Source organism: Fulmarus glacialis, unplaced genomic scaffold (assembly GCF_000690835.1).
Source record: "Fulmarus glacialis isolate BGI_N327 unplaced genomic scaffold, ASM69083v1 scaffold815, whole genome shotgun sequence".
Taxonomy (NCBI): Eukaryota; Metazoa; Chordata; class Aves; order Procellariiformes; family Procellariidae; genus Fulmarus; species Fulmarus glacialis.
This window is the reverse complement of record NW_009212159.1, coordinates 13,241-33,431: the sequence shown is the minus strand read 5'-3', so window position 1 is coordinate 33,431 and position 20,191 is coordinate 13,241. Positions and strand designations below refer to the sequence as shown.

Sequence of the window (20,191 nt, the reverse complement as noted above, 5' to 3'; positions counted from 1 at the left end):
TCCGATCCGGATGCTATGAAACAAAAATAGGTTAAAAAGCTATGGCATGGCCTCTAGTTTTACAGTGTAGACATCAAAACCAGAGCTATCAGCCTCCCTCTAGAGGTAACAGACAGACTTAGACGTGTCTAGAGTGTTATTTTTATTATCATAATGCAGACATGAAGTATGTTGGGTAGGAATGTGCCTCGGATCCACCTGGACTTCTCTGCTGATAGGGAGGTCATGTAGACAGTGATTGCAAATGGCAACATCACATTGTCCAGGTCTAATGTTAGGGAAAATAAAACCTGACACTTAATAAGTGGTCAAACATATCCATATTTTTTTAGAAATAGAAAAGAGATTACAATTTAATTAAAAACACTGTAAATCATCTTCCTCTTTCATAAGCAGGATACATAATAACTTTATAGGTAATACCTGCAAAAGCCACTACATTATCATCCTTCTAATACGTACTTAAAATACCTCTGCGCCATAATGCATACTGAACCTGGTTTCTGATACAATCCACATACATGGTGATTTTACGATGATTGCCTAAAAACTGTGGACACAGCCATTCCTATTGGAAGATCCTGCTGTTTTATAATTCCCCCACAGTCTTTGTTAACTTAGCTTTGGCTGCATTGTACAGCATCTAGCCCAAAGGTGTCCTGACCAAAATTTGAGGATTGCAAGTGCTGCAACAACAGAAGGATGTAGTGTAATAGTTGGTATTTTAGTAATAAATATGCTTATTTTGGCCATTGTCAATGCTGATTTTGGGCAGTATGGAATGCTCAAGTGAAATGAACCAAAGAAAGTCCTTCAGTAATATGCTTGGTCATACCAACTGCAGCCACCATGGGAATGTGCACTTGAATTAGGGACCTACCCAATGGACATGAGCAGACCTGAAACGGAGCCGGTATACTTTTGGAAGATGATATTCCTGCAAAATTCCAAAAGAAGTTATTACCCACAGCTCAGTAAGGATCACCTCCTAGCAGAAGTCAAAGCATTAGAAAATTTTACCCATTCTGTAGAAACGTCGTAACTACTGTGACTGTTAAATTGGGACTTGACATGTTTCAGCTCAGCTTGTCTGTCATATTTGCTGTGGTGATGGGAAACACCAACGCTTTCACTGCTGCTGCTGGTGCCGCTGCTGGTGCTTCTGCTGCTACTGCTGCTACTCTGTGTACTATGCTTCTGCTCACGGACACTTCTCTCTCCTTCAGCAGCGCTGGCATGTGGAAATGATGTGGTCTTGGACTGTTTCTTAGCCTTATGCTTTATACCAGATGCTTTGCTACTGCTGCTGTTGCTGCTACCTGTGCTGCTACGGCTGCTGCCTTTGCTGCTGCTACTCCTGCTTTTGCTGCTACCGCTGCTACTACTACTGCTGCCCTTGCTGCTGCTACTGCTGCTGCTGCCCTTGCTGCTGCTACTACTGCTACTGCTTTTGCTGCTACTGCTGCTGTTACTACTACTGCTTTTGCTACTACTGCTGCTGTTACTGCTACTGCTCTTGCTACTACTACTACTACTACTGCTTTTGCTGCTACTACTGCTGCTTTTGCTGCTACTACTACCACTACTACTGCTACTGCTGCTACTACTACTACTACTGCTTTTGCTGCTGCTACCGCTGCTGCTTCTGCTGCTACTGCTGCTGCTTCTGCTGCTACTGCCGCTGTCCCCAAAGGGGTAGAATTTCTTTCCTTTGGCTTTGGACCGTCTTGCTTTCAGATTTATCCGGGTGCCTCCCTGTGACGCTCTGTTGTCAGAGTCGCTGCTGGAGGGGCTGCTCGTTGTGCTCTCAGCACTTCCACTGGCGCTGCTGGCACTGGATGATGAGCTTCTGGATTTTCTTTTCCCCTAGTCAATGGTACCATTGGAAAAACAAAATTATTTTTCTGTGTTCCTGCAGAAGGCTGTAAGTAAAATCAGATACAGAGAGCTATGAATCTCTCTGCTGCCTTAGAAGACAAAATGTATGCCTGGTAGCATTCTTGCAATACATCACAATAAGACAAATTTATGATAATGTGTTAAAACCATACATAAGTATAACAATACCCCAAACCCTTTTGTGATAATGAACAGGCGTAGAAATTGTTGGTCATACAATTACATGTAACTAACGTTGGTAATGACAGTGCTGTAGCTGTGACTATCTCAGGGCATTGTGTGGGTAGGTGTCATACCTTTTTGCTACAGTTGCAGTAGCTGGACAGAACAGACTACCTTTTGGGCACACAGCAGCTATTTTGTGTCTTACAAGAGATTTTCAGAAAAAGCTACAAAACCAACCTGGTCTTTCTAATGTCCTTCACTTGCAGAAGAGAAGAATGCAAACAAAAGACCTGCAGAGAGACTTGTGTACCCCAAAACCTGTCTTTATTTTCCAATTTTTGTATACTATCTAAACAAAGGAGGCTACTTAGTAAAAGAACTATAAATAACTAAGCTTTGTGTAATGTCTCCCACAAATCTAGAAGTAGATTTTTACAGCAGTACCTGGTCATCAGTATCATCAAGGATTTTCTTCACTCTTTTAATCGCTTCTTTGCTGGAAGATACTTGTGCCTTTGGATCTTCAAATGTTACTAAACGTACCATTTTTGTAGGAGCTTGGTCTCCTGCTTGAATTGTGACTTGCATTTTTTCAATAGGTGCCTCTGTGTAAACTGAAATTGCACAACAATTACTCTTACTGTTAGTATTAGCAACTGAATAATAAAATAAGCAATTTTTGCTATAATTTATTTAGCCATTCTGCCATAAATGAAAATATAAATGTTCATTGATTATTTTTGGTATCGAGCAACTTTGTTAAAAAATTTCTGTAATAGCTCAAGCACATACTTGAGCTTATTTAAAAAAACCAAATTTTAAAATATTAGTATGATACTAGATTCTTTCCAAGTCAATAAACAGAATGATCAGCAGATTTAAGTCAAGCGAATTGGACTGCTAACTAGATAACACTATGGAATAGCAAATTAGGCATCAGAGAGGAATTGAGGCTCAACTCTTGTAAAGAATGGCCCAATGGTTAGGCCATTAGTTTGATACTTAGGAGACCTAGATTCAGTGGCCTGCTGTGCTTTTACTTCGTATGATCATGGATTAAGACATTAAGGACTAGATCCTGGCAGGGTTAATCCATAATTCCCTTTAAAAGCCTGGGTTTTTAGAGTGTAGCTACAGGACACTGCATCAGATCTATTGCCCATGTCCAATTGCTCTGTGCTTGCATCCCAAATCCAATGATTCAGGATGCATCAGACACGCTCTGCAGGCACAGATCAGCTCTGCTTGACGCTGGCCATGCTGAGTGGCATTGCTGGGAGAGCTGGGAAATTGCTGCTCAGACGAGGGGGGGAGAAATGGATTCCTGCTACAAGCGTAGTCTGTTGCCAATACTGGCAAGGCTGGTAGGTCTAATGGTAGTTTTCGTGGTACTTAAGATACAAAAGATGTGTATGTACATATACAAATATATATGTGTATATACACAGACCCCTACTCACCCACCTGTTACTTTCTTACACAGTTGTACTTACCTGGCTTGAAGCTCATTCTAAGGGCGTGCTCTCCAACTAGGTAATAAAGAGGCACGTTTTTGATAAATGCTGCATGTACGCTTTTCCTCTCAATGCACACTTGAAACCCAAATGTACTTGCGTTGGAGCACATAGACTGAACAAATGGCTCTTTTCGGGAAGAAGGGTGTCCAAAGGAAAAGGAATTTCCCAATGAAACATCTTCTGCAGACTGTCTGTCCTATTAGATAATACACATGTCAAGTTAAACTGCAATACTTGCATGTTATGAGTCCTGTTTTGGTAATAGTTACATGTATTCCGCAGGAGGAATTAACCAGCTTGTTTGAGAGAGCAAGGCTGTGACATAGGACAACTTGGTTTTCAATTGGACAAAACTATCAACTGAATGGCTTGATTAGACTGTCTAGTGTAAAAAGAGCTTCAGGCTATAAGAATGGAAAATTACATCACAAATTAATTCTAAATATTTAATTTTGTTTTCCTGGAGTATTAGACATTGTTAGCAGGTTCTTGATGAATCTGAGTGTGCTCTAGACTGACTAGAGTTCTTTCCTTTGATTTACGATTGGGTCAAACAACAGAACCTTCATCTATGTCCATGAAAATTTTGTCTCAGTTGAGGTCTGACATGAATGTGAGACTGTATCAACTAAATGGTCAAAGGATATCAGATGTTGGAAATTTCCACTCAAAACTATGTAATTTACATGTGCTAAGCAATGCTTGCAGAAGAATAAATTAAAATTAATTAAAATTAGAATCAAACCCATGAAATGAAAACTATGATTTCCTGGTGCAACGAAGCAAATGGCTAAAGACACATAATCGTAAGCTTTCATTTCACGTGTAATATAGGTCTGCAATTAATTTTTTACTCAGTTTATCATGTCTCACAAGATTCCAAACGTGTATGAACCCCACTGAAAAACTGGAATTTTAATGCTAGTATTTTCTTTCCAAAGGAAATTCTAATGATACTGGGAAATGCTCCAGTTAGTGCCATTTTTCAATTGATGTTCATTTAAGAATAACTGTGGACTGCTGAGTTTTCAGGAAGGGCAGCACAGAGGCACAAAGCAGAAGAACTTTGCTTGTTCCAGGATATTGGAAACTGCTCTCACTGACAGTACGTTTGCCTGTTGACTTCTCCATAGGAAAATGCTGTACTCATCCTCTGTTTGTCTCTTATTTTATCTGAAACCCCTTCAGAGTTCAGGACAACAACGAAACTAGAACAGGACAGTGTATTCCTCACCTCTGTCAGTCTTTCACTGAATGAATTGTCACGGTGATGCCTTCACAACGCTGCCCATCATAGAAAGCCTGTACTGGCTTTTACAGAAAACTGTAGCTCAGGAAGTCATTTGACTTGACACACAAACTGCCATCCATCCTTGAATCAGGATGCCTATAAGCATTAAATTTGGCTCTAGAAGTTGAGCAATGGAGCGTCTTGTAGAACATTTGTGGCTTCCCAGGAATGTGATGCTTGCATAATGGTTGCAAAGTATTTCAAAGATTGTGGGCCTATCCTGTAGATGGCAGTGTAAAATTAATTACCAAAGAAAATGCTTTTGCTTTTGAAAAAGTGTTGCAAGTCTGATGTATTACACTCCAGATTTTAAAATAATGTTACTATAGGGCTATTTGTGTTATTAGATTGAAGCTGACTTATTTTGAGCGAAGCAGCATTGGTCAGAGATTAATTGTACATTTTCCTATGGAGAAAAGAAATGGTCTCCCACTGATTAAAAGCCCAAAAAAGAATAGTCAGACACTACATCATTTACCCTGATGTTATCAGTCTCGCCTGATGCAGAACCTGAATCGAAGGACATCTTCATTATGTCAGGCACTGCTTCAGGTAGAAGAACTGGAGTCATCTTACTAGCAGCCAAATCCCCAATATTTCGTGTAACAGCAAATGTCTTAGACCTGCAGAATAAACATTAGAGGAAACCTGTATCAATAAAGCACTGCTGAGGAAAAGACCTGAATAATGCCTTGTAGCACGTACTCAGCAACAAGAATCATACCTTGCAAATTGCTTTATAGATATTTACAGCATCTTTCCTGTCAGTTGTATTTTCAAGGACTGCTAAGAGTGCATAAAGACATGGACCAATCCCAGGGGCAGATAGCTGAGTTAGGCTTTTAGAATCACGAGTATAGGTTGAAAGCATTGCAGTTGACGGGATCTCTGTATGCTTAACACCTTGAAGAACAGCCCACTTAGAAGCCTGGCTGTGCATTACATAATTAAATTTTTGAGTCTCCTGTTTTGATCTTCTGGACTTTTAAATTTTTAAACTCATCTTCTCTGTGTTCACTGCTAAACTTAGTTCTCATTTCCTTTGACATTGTATTTGGGAAAATACTGCCGTAACTTCAAAATACAACCTAGGGACCGGTGGCTACTGAATGCTGTTTCCTGTGCAACTTCTGTTAAAGCAGAATTAAAGAAAGGAACTTGAAATCATCGAAATAAGCGTCTCCAGCTTGATCTAAAGTCACTGGTACTCATGGCTTGGCCAGGTTTGGCAAGACATCACAGAGACATATGTAGGAATGTTAAGAGCCTATTTACGTTAATGTGTTCAGTACATTGTTTCCAGTGTTGTGGACTCTAAGAGTATTAGTCAGGATCCAGGATGAGTGACATAAGGTGCAGCACGAGACTGAGATTCTCACGGCTAAATATCCTGACTCCCTGGCTCCATACCTCATGTTCTTCATGGAAGTTGTTGCAGTGCTGTGATAACTATGAGTTTTGTTTTGGGTCAGAGAAACATCTTGAATACTGAACACTTCTGAGAGATGAAACCCTATTTCCCTCAGCTATTAACTTTGTGCTAACTCTTCCTTATCAGCCGTTTATCAGCGCTAACATCCAGCTCAAAATTCCCCACGTGCTGTTTCTCAAGTATGAAGTTGATCTGCTTGCCCTGGGGCTTTTGTGGTCTGCCAATGGAGGTGGCCTTTGTGACAGTGAATGGAAAGATGGTCTGCAAAATGGTCTCTATTTTAATATGGCCCACACTGTACTAGCCTGAGCAATTCCAATCTAACCTGTTTGAAAGATGAATTTGTATTCATTTGATAGCCCTCTCTTCCTCTTGAAAGCTCCTACCGTGCTGTGTGCACTGTAAAGCACACAATTGCACTACGTGTGGAACACCTCAATAAAACGTGTGTCACCTGTGGGCTTTGTTTTCTTTCCCATCTCTCTTTTTTTAGATAAGGACATGACAGCAACACTCCACGCTGGGTGATAGGAGAACCCTGAAGAATGGAATTTGAAATAAAATATTCTCCCTAACAAGCTGAGGGGATAAAAGAAAATACAAATCAACTTGCATTTCAGATGGCTCATCGGGGTAAAGGGACAAAAAGGGAAATGGCTTTTATTTTAATCCCATTCAATAATTCAAATGACCACTGAACTGCAGGCTGGGTCTCCAAGCAGAAAGTCCTGGGGTTTCTTTTCCAATTTTTTTTAGTATTTTTTATGCCAATAGTCTACTCCTGCCACCTAATGAAAGTGGAGGATCGATTCCTCCCTGTCGAGCACAGAGAGCCGACAAATGTAGCTGCATCACAGGTGACACATGTCAATGTCTGCAGAATCACACGGCACAGTAAAAATAGGCTACAAGAGCCAGCTCGGGTGCTTTAACAAGAAAAACAGTCACAAAGAAGGCCTAAAGCTATGGTATGAAAGAATCTGTTCTCTCTGATCCCACACAAGGGAGAAAAAATAAAAGGGAGATTTTCCAATATGTATTAGTGTATTTTTTGGATGAGAGAAAAAGCTGTGCTATAGTATAAGCCAAATTCACTGCAGGGGTAAGGGACAAGCAATTCAGCTGTGTTGGGCCCACTGATGTTTCAGTGAGTGTGGCCTTACATACATCCCTAACATGGGGACAGAAGAGCTCAATGTCTGTTTAAAACAAAGAAAATCAATGAAAAACTATTTTCCCAGGTTTTAAAGCACAGCATGACATCATATCTCAATAAATGAGAAGCAAGAGACAATCCTCCAACCAGATCTTTAGCTCTCTTTCTGCTGTGGTGAAATGAAAATTTCTGCCTTTCCTATGCATCATCCTTCTGACCTTGGTGCAAACACGTTATAAAAACAGAGACTTGGAGTGCCAGTCGTTTCCCTTCTCTGTCGCCAAACACACCGCGCTGCCTTGCGAGCTCACAGCGTACACTGGCTCTTCTGCATTTTCCGTTACACGTGCTGGATATATGTTGGATACAGAGTTGTAATTTCGTAATTCATCTTATAAATAAAATGTCCATGTGAAGCAATTTCTGCTTATCCTACAGTTAAAACAAGCAAAAAAGCCCTACGATAGAAGCTCTATTCAAGATTATGTATATACTTCAGTAGCCTGTCATTATGAGTATGCGATATATTTGCAAAGTGCATTCTCTGGCACCTCTCCATATTTATACTTTAATCACAGGGCTCTAATTTTTCCCTGAAATTTATTTGATTTTTACTTCTTCCTGTAAATTTTGTTTAAAAGTATGTTTAAGTAGCCATCTGTAGTATACCAAATATTATGCTAAAAGAGTCTTAAAAATAACTATTATTTTTAATTAGATTTAACTTTGATAAGATTGAATTGAAACACATGCTATATATTCTCTCCATGGTATGATTAATTATGTTGCTCTGATTTTTGCTATAAAGAAAGTTGAGTCTGTAATGTGCTGATTTGTCTTGGGAATTCAATCTCTCTATCACCAAAGTTTTCATTATTTTTTTTCTTTAGAGTCTGTGATTGCTCACCTGAGTTTCTCTTTGGATCCTGAAAATTTAGATAAATCCCACAGCTGTGAGAGGTTATAACCTGTATGGTGTGTAGGATATAACTGAACTTAATGCTATTGAAGACGGTTTGCTTCCTGCATCTGGGTGTGAGAGATGAAGGGGAAAATAATATCACATCCTGACTAGCTTTAACGACATGGTACTATAGAAAGTAATCCACGGACCATCAAGACAAAGTGCCCAATACTAAAATATTTTGAACAGAGCTCACAAACAAATGAAAGAAACCATTTCTTTAAATGGGGAATCTAAAGCTAACAAGGGAAGGTGTCAGAATATCTCTAAAATATTGAATTCAATAGGTTCTTTATTCTTTGGTGGATCTATGCAAAAGGAAGAGAAAGTCTATGTTAAACTAAAATTTTTGACTCATTCTATATAGAATATATATATATCCTTTAACTCCCTATCATGCCTGTTTGTTTCTCTTCATACCTTTAAGATTTTACTTTGCTTGGTCTTTGACCTCCTCAGTGATGTGGTTCAGTGTTATATTCTCTAGTTATTGCTTTGCCTTTACTTGTACTCTTTGCTGTTTCATTGTTCTGTGTGGCTTCTACTGACCATTTGTTTTGTAACAGTGAACGGGAATGCTTTTGGGAGAAAAATTGATGGTGCTAAAAGTTAGCTAGCGAGTATTAGCTTTCTCATATACTTGGCATTATAGAGCTATTTCCGACTGACTACTTCACTTTATAAATGATAATGCTGCAGGGTCTAGAGCAGGGCTTGGGCTGGAACTCATGAACTCCTCCGCTGTAATCCCCTGCCTCTGATACTGACTTGCTTTACGATTTCTGGCAATGCATTTAACCCTTTTTGTGTCTGATTTGATTTTCCCGTAAGTCAAAGGAGGAAAATACTTTTTATTTTGCTTTGCAGGGAGGATCCTTCTGCTAACATTTGTAGCTCTGCTTGAGGCTCTAAACTCTATATCAGTGTCCAATATTCTCGTTTCAGTTCAGCATCCTTACTGAGTTCATTAATATCCACCTCACCTTCTCGAACCTGAGAGCTAGTGAGAGCAGGTGCCTGCTGTCCTGATGATCTTGGGAGCAGACTATCCTGGTCTTCACACGAAACTGAACGAAACTTTTGGGCTGGGGTGCCCCAGCAGCTTACACACAGCTAAATGATGCTCTATGAACTGCCGAAACCCTCCCTCCTCTGCACGGAGAACCTGATTACAATCACATTTGATGGAGTGGAGGAATCATCTTAGGGAGGAGGATGCGATGTTAAATGCCTACTAGGATGGTCTGTGACCATTGAAGGGCAAGGGCAAATAATGATTAGCCTAACTGGGGGCTAAATGGAGGAGACCTGCAGAGCTTCTCTGGGCCAGCAGCCATGAATGCTAATTGCAGCTGGATCAAGCAACTGAGCTCTTTTGTTACGGCTGTATTCCTAGAGCAGAAACTTATTAACATTTCTGCGGATTGTATAATAGCTGATTTCTGTTGTCAGTGATGCTTTTTCCTTTGTGATGAATTTTCAGCTTGTCTTTCTCAGTATTTCTTCGCGTGTGTGTGTGTGTAAAGGTTTTCTAAGCTTTGGTCTACTGCTTTGATTCCTTGGACATACTTTTTCTGTTTCCTCCCTCTCTTTGTGCTTGTATTTCCATCTGTTTTCATTTGTTTGGCATCTGGCTACAACAGTTTTCCAGAGTGTATTGTAATTGCATGCACTGATAATAAATCAAATAGACCTAACAGGCAAGAAAACCACACGGCAGCCACAGAGAAACAAGATAAAAACACAAGAAACACCAAATCCTCTACGCTTCAAGGCATCAAATGCAAATATATATGGGTTATCTGTTATAACTGATAGGATTCAGCTGGCTTATATCTTACATAGTGTCTCCAGTCCAAATATATGTATTGAGATAGAAATTTTATGCCATTTGTGTTTCAAAAAGCTTAAGGGTCTCAACAACTGAGAAATGGTCCTAAAGAGGATTTTCAGGTGAAGACCACAGGAAGTAATGCATATTTTCAAGCAAAGCTTTGGTACATGTCACTTCATTTAAAATAAATAAACTACACCAATCATTGACAGTTACTCAAGCTGTCAGTCAAAGACAAGATCCCTAAGCAAATGTTCTGTTTTATTTGGAAAGACTCTGCATTGCTACATAGAAAGATAAGTGCTATGTCTTACCTTACAGTAATTATGTTAGTCTCATCTTTACATGGTGGAATTTCAATTTTGAAATTTTTTTCCTTCATATGGATGGTGGCAACAACATTCACAGGTACATGAGCATTCATTTTGGTGTGTGCTTCCAGCCCTGCCTGGATCATGTGTGTGTTGATCCCCATTACAAAGGTCATCTCCTTAGCCATGCTGAAAAGGTAAAATGAGGGTAAAATTATGTTCAGACAGCAAACAGCTGTTGAATTTTTACGGCCTCTGTCACTTGGAAATATAATTCTTTTGTTTTATACTAAATATTTACCTTAGACTCATTTTGGATCGCAGCCTAATGTTGGCATTTAGTAACTCAGTCAATCTGAAATCAGACTTTGGAGAAGGTGTAATCTGTGCTTGAACTATTACAAAGAAAGCAAAAAAAGTGTTAAAAATCCCCCCCAATCCTGACAAGCACGTTTGTATTGCTCAAGTTTTGAAATACATTACCATTTCCTGCCACTTTTGTGACAGAAGAGTAGTAGAAACTGGTCTCCGTCGGGAACCCGGTGCAGCTGGGCACGATACAACGGATCTCAGAGGACAGTAAAGCCTTGGTCCACTGTCTCCCTACACCACTTTGAAGGCTACTGATTATTCTCCTTATCGAAGGGATTTTTTCGTCAGGTCCATACCATGCCTGCAATTAGAGTTCAACTTGTTTAACTAAGCAGAACTTGAATATCATGATCCATGTCATTAACCGTGCCTCAAGGGAAAGTCTGCCAGCAATGATTATAGCTAATCCTGATCAAAGCTTGACCTTACTTGCCTTGATTAATACTAAAGACAAAACCCCCCTTGAATTAAAAAGTTAAAAAAAGGAAGAGAATGTGTAAAGAAACAGTATTTTAAAGCTTTTGATGCTTGGGTGGTAGTGTTTTCGAAATGATACCTGCAATGCATTTTGGATGGCGTTTTTATCAAGTCCACCAAAAAACAGCTCTTGGCCAAACATCTTCAAGTAGCCCGACACAAAAGGTTTGTCACTGGAGAATGCCTTCCAGTCAGAGAGCTGCATGAGAAGAGGAAGAAACTCTGATTCTTCAGAACATTTGGGGAAGCAATACCTTAGAGATTTTCTTTTCCCCAACAATTTACTGTTTTCAGGATTTCCTTGAAGTCATAGTCAGTCTCCCAGTCCCCGTCAGGAGAGTAACCTTTAGCAAACATCTCCAGCAGTCCTTCCACTGTTATTCCCACCTGTGGGAAGAAGTAAAGTGTAAATGCCAGCTGGATGATGGTCGCAAGAAGGGATGAGAGGGCAAACTGTGGGTAGACCCAATTACCTCCAAGGGATCAGCCACCTTTCCAAGGAAATGGGTCTGCAGCTGGGACATTGCCATCGTTGGAATTAAGCTGCCCGCATTATTCAATACCAAATATTTAGCTGCCAGTCCACTCATAAGGATCTCTGAAGAGAAATAGGCAGTAAAACACAGCACAGTTAGCTTTTAAAGCCACAGTGTGCAGACTGTATCAATTTACTAATTGCATAATTCAACAGATACAGCATGAAAGGAGGTTGTAGCGAGGTGGGGGTTGGTCTCTTCTCCCAAGTAACTAGCGATAGGACGAGAGGAAACGGCCTCAAGTTGCACCAGGGGAGGTTTAGATTGGACATTAGGAAAAATTCCTTTGCTGAAAGAGTGGCATGGCCTCGGAACAGGCTGCCCAGGGAAGTGGTTGAGTCACCATCCCTGGAAGTATTTAAAAGGCGTGTAGATGAGGCGCTTAGGGACATGGTTTAGTGGGCATGGTGGTGTTGGGTTGACGGTTGGACTCGATGATCTTAGAGGTCTTTTCCAACCTTAATGATTCCATGATTCTGTGATTCTATGATTCTATGATATGAGAAAGGCCAGAAAACCCAGCTATAAAAATGATGTTATAAAAGAGTCAAACAGATTATTCTGCATTTTTGAACCATTAATGGGCAAAATTACAAGCCCCCTGCTCATCGTGTGGTGGTTATGTTATTTTTCCAATTGCTTCTTCTATATCATTTATATCCGGTCAGATTCTGTAACGTCAGCTTATGAAATGCTTTTATGAGACATCATTTAGGGCAACTTGACAAAGGGGATCAGAAATGAAAACAGATTTGTCATCCTTTGCTAATAGTTTAGGGAAAGTGATATAGATGTCCTATAAGGACAGATGGTGAGGTGTAGATTTGTCTCTCAAATGACTCAGAGGCAATTTAATACATCTAGTTCCAAATGCTGTAACTCCTTACATAAAACTCACTAATTGTTAAGTAATTGTTAACTATTGAGTGAACTTTGAGCAAACATAATTTGTGTCTATTTATTTTCTCTACTTTAGATTTATCATCTAGAATGTTCTTAGATACAGATAATCAGTGCAGAGCACAGTCATGTATTCTTCCCAATCTTGGCACAGGTCTATACAGTCCTGTTTTCTGAGTTAAAGTAATCCCAAGGCTTTTCTAAGTTTCCTTGGGTTTTAAGAGGAACAAGGCTGACATGATATGTCGTGCTTCCTTTCTTCCAGCCCTCCTCTCTCTTCTCTTCCTACACTAGTTGGAGGACAGGGAAGTATTTTAGGAGACCCTATGCTCATCTTCTGCTATCCTTATGTTAGACACAGGCACCACGTATTGATTAATTTCCAGCACCACCAGAAATCAGCTTTGGAAATCCAGTACAGCCAGGATAATTGCAGAGCCCTGGAAGATCCAGACCAATAATTTCAGTACCTGTACAGAAATTATTGGCAAATTGTAGGAAATACATTTTCAAACATTATGAGAGGGAATGAGTCTTTGACCTCTTTCCAGAAAAGGAGTGCCTAAATTCTCATAAATTATTTAGCCAAAAGTTAAAGAAAAGATTATTGCTTGGTTCATAAATGTGGGATGTTATGAATACTCATGCCCATATTACTTCTCTAGTGCCACTCTGTGTGTTTCAGATAACATCTCACTTGTGAGTCAACACCTTCCCATTCTCTTCTGAATCCGTCTATGCAGACAGGGGTCTAGATGGTCCTTTACCCTTGTTTACTCCTCATGCTGAGTTGTTTCATATCAGATTGCTGGAACTAACTTTGATTTCTAATTTCTCAGGACAGATTCCAACTTTTCATGTATTTGAGAAACAGCCCATTGGAAAAGCAATCCACTTAGTCTACTAAATCCGTATGAACTGGCATTTCACTACATCACTTTCACTGTTTTGCTGTATGAAGCTCCTGTTCTACCCAAAGTGCTAGGCACTATCTATCTACAACATATGTGGTCCAGTAACAGCTCCTAATCAAAATACAGGTATGTACGCCACCCCACTGATGGCAGAGGAATCAGTGGAGAACCTTCAGCAGACAGCAAGGAGAGATGAGAAAAGCTCACATTTTAATGCTGATCCTATAGAAAATAAAAAGCAAAGTGATGTCACTCTGGGACATTACTAATAAGCTGACTTGAGACTTGGAAATGTGAAGACTAGTTTTTTCTCTGAATGAGCTTAGCCAGAACAGTCCTAGGTGTTATGTGGACTGGACACTAGAATAAGGCATGGTACTTTTAGTGAAATTGTTAAGGCTCTTTTTTTTGTGTTCTAACCCACAAAAACCTAGTTAAAAAACCCCATGGTACTTACTGATACTTAATAAGAAGTGTTTCTCATAAATGATTATATAGAATTCATTGACTTGAAGAGAGCAGGGATATTTTCTATACTTTAGGCATTACACAGCGCTAATGCTCTAAGAAAGTATTTACCAAAGAAAAAGCCTACTGCCACAGTCAGATGATGCATTGTGGCCACTTCACTGTGAGATGTGATGGCACTGGCATATATCTGACTAAATGTCTTGCCCCAAGGAAGAGGGAAAGAAAAATCAATGATCAGTCTTTGATCAGTTCATCAATCTATGAACATTGGTACACATATTTAATCACACGAATCTGTGCATATTCAAAGTCAGATTCTGTCACTCCTCACACTGAGCAGAACCTGGGTCATCCCTTTGATTTCAGTAGCAGTGTGTAGAGCATGAAGCACTATTTGTGGTGGCCATGTGTGACAGATTCCAGATTACAGATGGATTCAGCTGACATTATTGCCTGTCATTAAAAATTCAGCATCTAGCACCACAAAGATCTGTGATGCTGAGGGCACATTTTTGTTTTTAGCAAGGAAATAAGTACTGCATTACAGCCGTCACTATGGTAACTCCTCCAGAACGGACCCACTGAAACACATTTCACCTGTGGCTAGTGGTGACAAATCAAATCAGAAAGCTGGAGGATGGATCCTCCTCCCACAACCAGTGTAATAGAGGATTGACTTCATTTAGCTAACTGAGTTATCCAAGTCTAAGATTAGCATGTGTGAGAAAAGGATCTTGTTCCTTATCCTTCAGGATGCAAAGTTTAAATATTACATATGCATGGTAACAAAATTTCTGACACTGGTCTTCACCAAGAAGTAACAGCAATTCACTGATGTGCTGCATTTCCAGGCTACAGCCAGAACAAAGTAATCCATTTCACGTAGTCCTCTGCCAGCTACCCTCATGCGTACTGCACCCTTCTTTCTCACTGTACGAAAATTCAGATAGCTTCACTTTAAAAGCAAAAATAAGAGGAGAAAATGAATACCCAAAACTAGAAACACATATCTGCGTATTACTGGAAAATTTATCCTTCCCTGAATGCATTTTAAATGGTACAAAAGTTCACACAGTGCATGTTAGTGACTGTATTTCTTTGGGCACTCTCTGTCTCCATCTCTGAGGCAGCAAGCATCTGTATCATATATTACTGTGGTTGTTGTGGTATGTATTATATTTATTTTTATTATAGAGCAGATTAAATGGTCATGTAAAAACCATGAAACAGGGGCAGGGCAACAATAAAATCTACAAAAGTCTTTCAAAATATTCCCCCCCTCCAAAAAGAGGACAAAAGTACTTGTACACTTAGCACTGTGGATTTCAGATGTTTCAGAGTCTCTTTTTTTATTGATTACGTTGAAAATAATCTTTACACGTACCAGTGAATAACAAAAGCATTAAAACATCCAAGTCCTCCTAGATAAACAGCGTGTGTAAGGAGACTGTGTTTGTAGATATAATCTCCGTAGTCTGCCAGCTACATATGCCAAATCAGTGAGGCTGTCATGGTCATTTACATAGGGGAGTTGCTTAAAAAATCTCTACTGAGAAAAATAACATACATGGAAACTAGAAATAGCTACAATTTGGCCCAGCAAGAGCTGTCTTCTAATCTGGTCCTCCCTGCTCTGACTACGTTTTTATGTGCAACTCCCATTGAGGTAACTGGTCAGCCTCCAGACCCCATGCATGGATCTGCTCATTCCAGTAAAGAATCCTGGTAGGAAGGTGCAAGAAAAATCTTTACACAATAAACCTGAGTTAGCTGCTCATGGGTGCAATGATTTGTCACCTCTGAATGTTTTCAGAGTTTGCTGTCTCTCTGGGCACTACTGTTGGGGTGAAGAGTATTTAGCATCACATTTGAATTCAGCAAGGGTCGTAGGTGTTCAGCACCAGCAGAAATTAATCCACTTCAGCAGTAATTTAGGTCCCTTCTGTTTGTTTGGTGCTGAACAATGGTATGAAATTGTTAAGCACCACTGAGACTATGGCATTTGATACAGGAGCATGTGCCTCACCGGCTAATGAAAATGGAGGGTTAGAGCCCCACAAGCCCTCCGGTAATTTCATGCTGGCAGTGTACAATGCAAAACACACAGGGACCTAAACACTCACCAAATAGAGAGCCTGAGATTATTTTTTTTTTCACTGAACATAGAAGAATATGGAGGAACAACATGCAGCTCACCAGCTGGCTAGGACAATTGGGTTCTCATACTGTATGATTTTTTTCACACATTGACCTGTATATATTTCTCTACAAAATCTTCTGAATCTTACCTTTAAACATACTGAAGCGGAAAACTTTGCTGAACTGATATCCAGATCTGTCAAATTTGGCACTTAATACTCTGATAGCCATTCTGCAGCCAGAAGCCCTGAAAAAATTCAGTGAGCACATTAACACCTCAATTAGTTTGCAACAAGTTTTTCATCTAGGGAAGGGATCCAGGTTTTCCTTACATCACTTGAAGATCTGGAGCTGTGCTTCTACCCAGGGCCCTCAGGTGAGAGTAGATGAAACTTGCCACTTGCATGCTAGGTTCCTTCAGCACAGCATCAGCTAATGTCATCAGTATTGGAAGACCTGGCTTGGTTTCAAGCAAAACCACTGCAGCTAACATTCGGATGCGAGGATGAATTTTATGATTCAGGAAAATCTCAAGAGTAATAGCCTGCACCTGAAAATAGTAGATACATTCAAATTTACAGTATGTTTGAACATTTTGCTAATTACTATTCATCACTGGTGAATGATCTCTTCATCACTAGTGCAGTTAAAACTTGTATTATTTAATTATTATGGCAACAGTGTTCCTGGTTTCATAGTCTGGGGGCTGGAAGAGGCATTATGGTAATGTAGTCTGACTTCCTACACAATCAAAGCCAAGGAACTTCACTGGATAACTTCTACATCAAAGATATTATCCCTTTTTGAGCTATAGCAAAATATATCTGTACCATAACCACTCTAGGTAAAAGAGATTTCATGGATCCATCACATACCTGAGAAGTGGTTTCAGTTATCATTTATCCCTACCCATAAAGGGATGTCTTATTTCTAATCATTTGATCTCCTGGAGCCCTTTCTGCTAGAATAAAAACCAGGAATTTCTGTGTCATGTAGGCAGTTTAAAGCTGAAAGTTTATGCAACAAATGTAATTTCCACAGTACTACTTGTGACCAATGTGTTTGACCCCGGCAATATTCAGTATCAAGACTAATTTTGTACTGGAAGCTTTCCAGTTTCCATGAGCTGCACTGAAGCCTTTGACCCCGACTTCAGAATGGATGTAGATGGTGTAACACCGCTCTGGCAGCCCCTCTGCCAGTCCTGTGCAGACAGTCCTGTGCCTGGGACAGCTGATGTCCACGCTCTCTAATGAAAAGTCGGATCCTGAAAACTTCAACAAACTTTGGAAATACCCTGATTGCTTTTATTAATTTGCGTATATTAATTATCAAATACCAAGGTAAAAGTGGTGACAAGGATGCAGTAGCCTCTTTCTAAATGTAACTACCTTTTCAAATTAAGCAATAAAAAAGACAGACCGTGTATTAAGTTTGTTTAATGCAAATATGGGTGTGTAGCTAGCTGCAAACCAAGCATTAAACTGGTTTTTGAACAATGAAAAATCCGGCCACAGACATTAACTTGCTCCAGATCAATTTTCTCCAAAGAAAATGCACAGAAAATGGGTGGTCTGCGTCACATGTGGAAAGCCAGGCCAAAGGGCAACCAGGGACACAGCATTGTTGTCAAACACCAAAATGGCTTTTTTCTTCCCCAGCAAATACCCTAACTCCTACCCTTGCTATTCTCTCCTCCCCCTCTGCTTTTCCGCATCTAGCTCCTGCACTCTAGTAAATTGTTTCTTTATTCTTTTGCTTAAAAGCATACCCTGGCACACTATTGTCTGTGGATCAATATGTGCACTCAGACTGGGAGTCATATGCAAAAAATGAGTAAATGGAAAAACTGATACAGATTAGTAGGAGAATAGTTAATGAAAGCTTTTATTTTACTTTTTGTATTAAGAATAGTCTTATATAAACAAAAAAATTTCAATATCAGGGAAAAAATCTTGAAAATGTAAGGTTTCCTTTTAGAAGCAGATTGCTTTAAGGTGAAAATGATTGTAAAGTGATGTCTATGGTGGATGAGAGTATGCCTGTGTAACTGTTATATGTGATATCTAATCATTATCTTGTTCAGGGACAAAAGTCACATTTATTAAATGTTCTGTTTATGACTTAAACCCACACAATGTCTGTAAATTTGTAATTAGGATGCAAACCTCTAGTATCTATTTACAATAAGATCTGGTCTTGAATTACAATTAGATGTGACACTCGGTATTAAATGTCAATTCTCTGAAAACCTTGTTTTCTGGTTCTCTCACATACCAAAATTGAAGTAGCAGTAAACACATTTTGGTCAATAATTTAGCTTTCTGTCTAATGTCCTTGGAAAATAAATGTTTGCAATGGAAACAGTGATTTGTCTTCAACAACAGGGTAATGAATGTATTCTTTTAATGGGATTTTTGTTGCAGTCTGAAATACTAGATGTTCATGTCAAAAGGAATAAGACATGCCAACTAAGGAATGGTTAAGTATTTTTTAAAAAAAACATATTACAGCTATATTTGAAAAAAAGGTGTGCTTTCCCCTCATTATTTAGCAGCCTTGTGTTGGGTTATCATAAGTGCAAAGGAGGCAGCTTTGTTTCCTTACCATTTTGGGGTCTTTCATGCCTATGTTTTTCAGGGCCATCACAGCAGTCGCATGGACCTTCAGTGGCAGATCTGAGGCACTGGCTGCATATCCTGGCAAAAATTTCTTGATGTGCTTGATGCTGGCTGGATGTCCTACATTCCCAAGGGCTTTCAAAGCCAGGGAAATTTCTTCTGTGTTAGACTTGCTCAATGCCTCTCCTGCAAAGCCATGAAGTAGCTGAAAAAAGAAAACAAATCTTCTGTTGAGTTCAATTCCAGCTCTTATATTGCATCCCATATCCCCTATCCCCAGCCTATTCTGAGGTTTGACTTTGATAATTTCAGTTTGTTCAATTCACTTATTTTAAATATTTTCAAATTCTTTTTGTCCTCATGAATAGGACATTTTATTCATAGAACAAGCATAGCCAAGAAAGCTGCAATGAACAGCTTCTTCATCACTATTCCTTAAAGTTATCAAGTAAGATTTTTAAAGGAAAAAGTAATGGCTAGGAGCTAGTTCCCACTGCCTTTCAGGGTGAGTTGAGAACCCTGCAATAATGCTGTTTGAATATCTCTGTCTAATGGTTGAAGACAAGTGCAAAAATGCAGATACAGTTAAATTCTTCAGACACTTAAATAAGATTCCTGAAGATATGGCTAGAGGTGGTGCCCTTAACTTCAGCTGACAGCCACTTTTTATTGTGGATTAATAGCTGTCAATGTGATCATCGGGCCATTTTACAGGCTTCGTTGTAAGCAGCTGGATCACACATTTACGTGGCAAGATTAGAAATAGTTGTCTGAAGGCTGAATATGAGAAAAGAACTAAGTCCTAATAGAAAACTGTTTTCAATGCTAAAAAATGGCTGTAAAAAAGAAACCCTGAGATGTTATAGAATAATTTCAATACAGCTCCCATGCTTTAAAATATCACATTTGAGATCCATTGATGGTGCAGAAACAGTCCATTTGATATACTAACCAAATGAATGGCCATTTGAAATGCATTGAATAAGCCTCTACAATCATTTGCTTTGGGAAGGAATTTCCATCCCCTGGCACTGGGCTTAGATTTAATTAGCTCAAGAGCACTGGTGGCAGTCGTGACACAAGAGATGCACGTAGGAACGTTGGCTATGCCTGTGTACTACAGGAAAAAAATCATGGCAGGCACACAAAGTATTGGGAACACCCTGCTCTTACTGGGGATGGTGGACTGACC

General features: G+C 39.5%; 1 protein-coding gene across 1 annotated transcript in view; it reads right to left on the bottom strand.

The window, feature by feature from the left end:
- LOC104076769 (vitellogenin-1-like) overlaps positions 1-20,191 on the bottom strand; it is a 43,969-nt gene that overhangs the window by 11,885 nt on the left and 11,893 nt on the right. The window contains exons 11-25 of the mRNA XM_009577760.1: positions 18,986-19,204; positions 16,711-16,928; positions 16,528-16,625; positions 11,892-12,016; positions 11,704-11,805; positions 11,498-11,617; positions 11,053-11,242; positions 10,871-10,964; positions 10,573-10,758; positions 5,351-5,495; positions 3,558-3,777; positions 2,509-2,678; positions 1,440-1,866; positions 1,021-1,319; positions 881-937 (exon numbers count right to left, since the gene is read on the bottom strand). Coding sequence (XP_009576055.1) covers positions 881-937; positions 1,021-1,319; positions 1,440-1,866; positions 2,509-2,678; positions 3,558-3,777; positions 5,351-5,495; positions 10,573-10,758; positions 10,871-10,964; positions 11,053-11,242; positions 11,498-11,617; positions 11,704-11,805; positions 11,892-12,016; positions 16,528-16,625; positions 16,711-16,928; positions 18,986-19,204 — 2,670 coding nt within the window. The remainder of the gene's footprint in view (positions 1-880; positions 938-1,020; positions 1,320-1,439; positions 1,867-2,508; positions 2,679-3,557; positions 3,778-5,350; positions 5,496-10,572; positions 10,759-10,870; positions 10,965-11,052; positions 11,243-11,497; positions 11,618-11,703; positions 11,806-11,891; positions 12,017-16,527; positions 16,626-16,710; positions 16,929-18,985; positions 19,205-20,191) is intronic.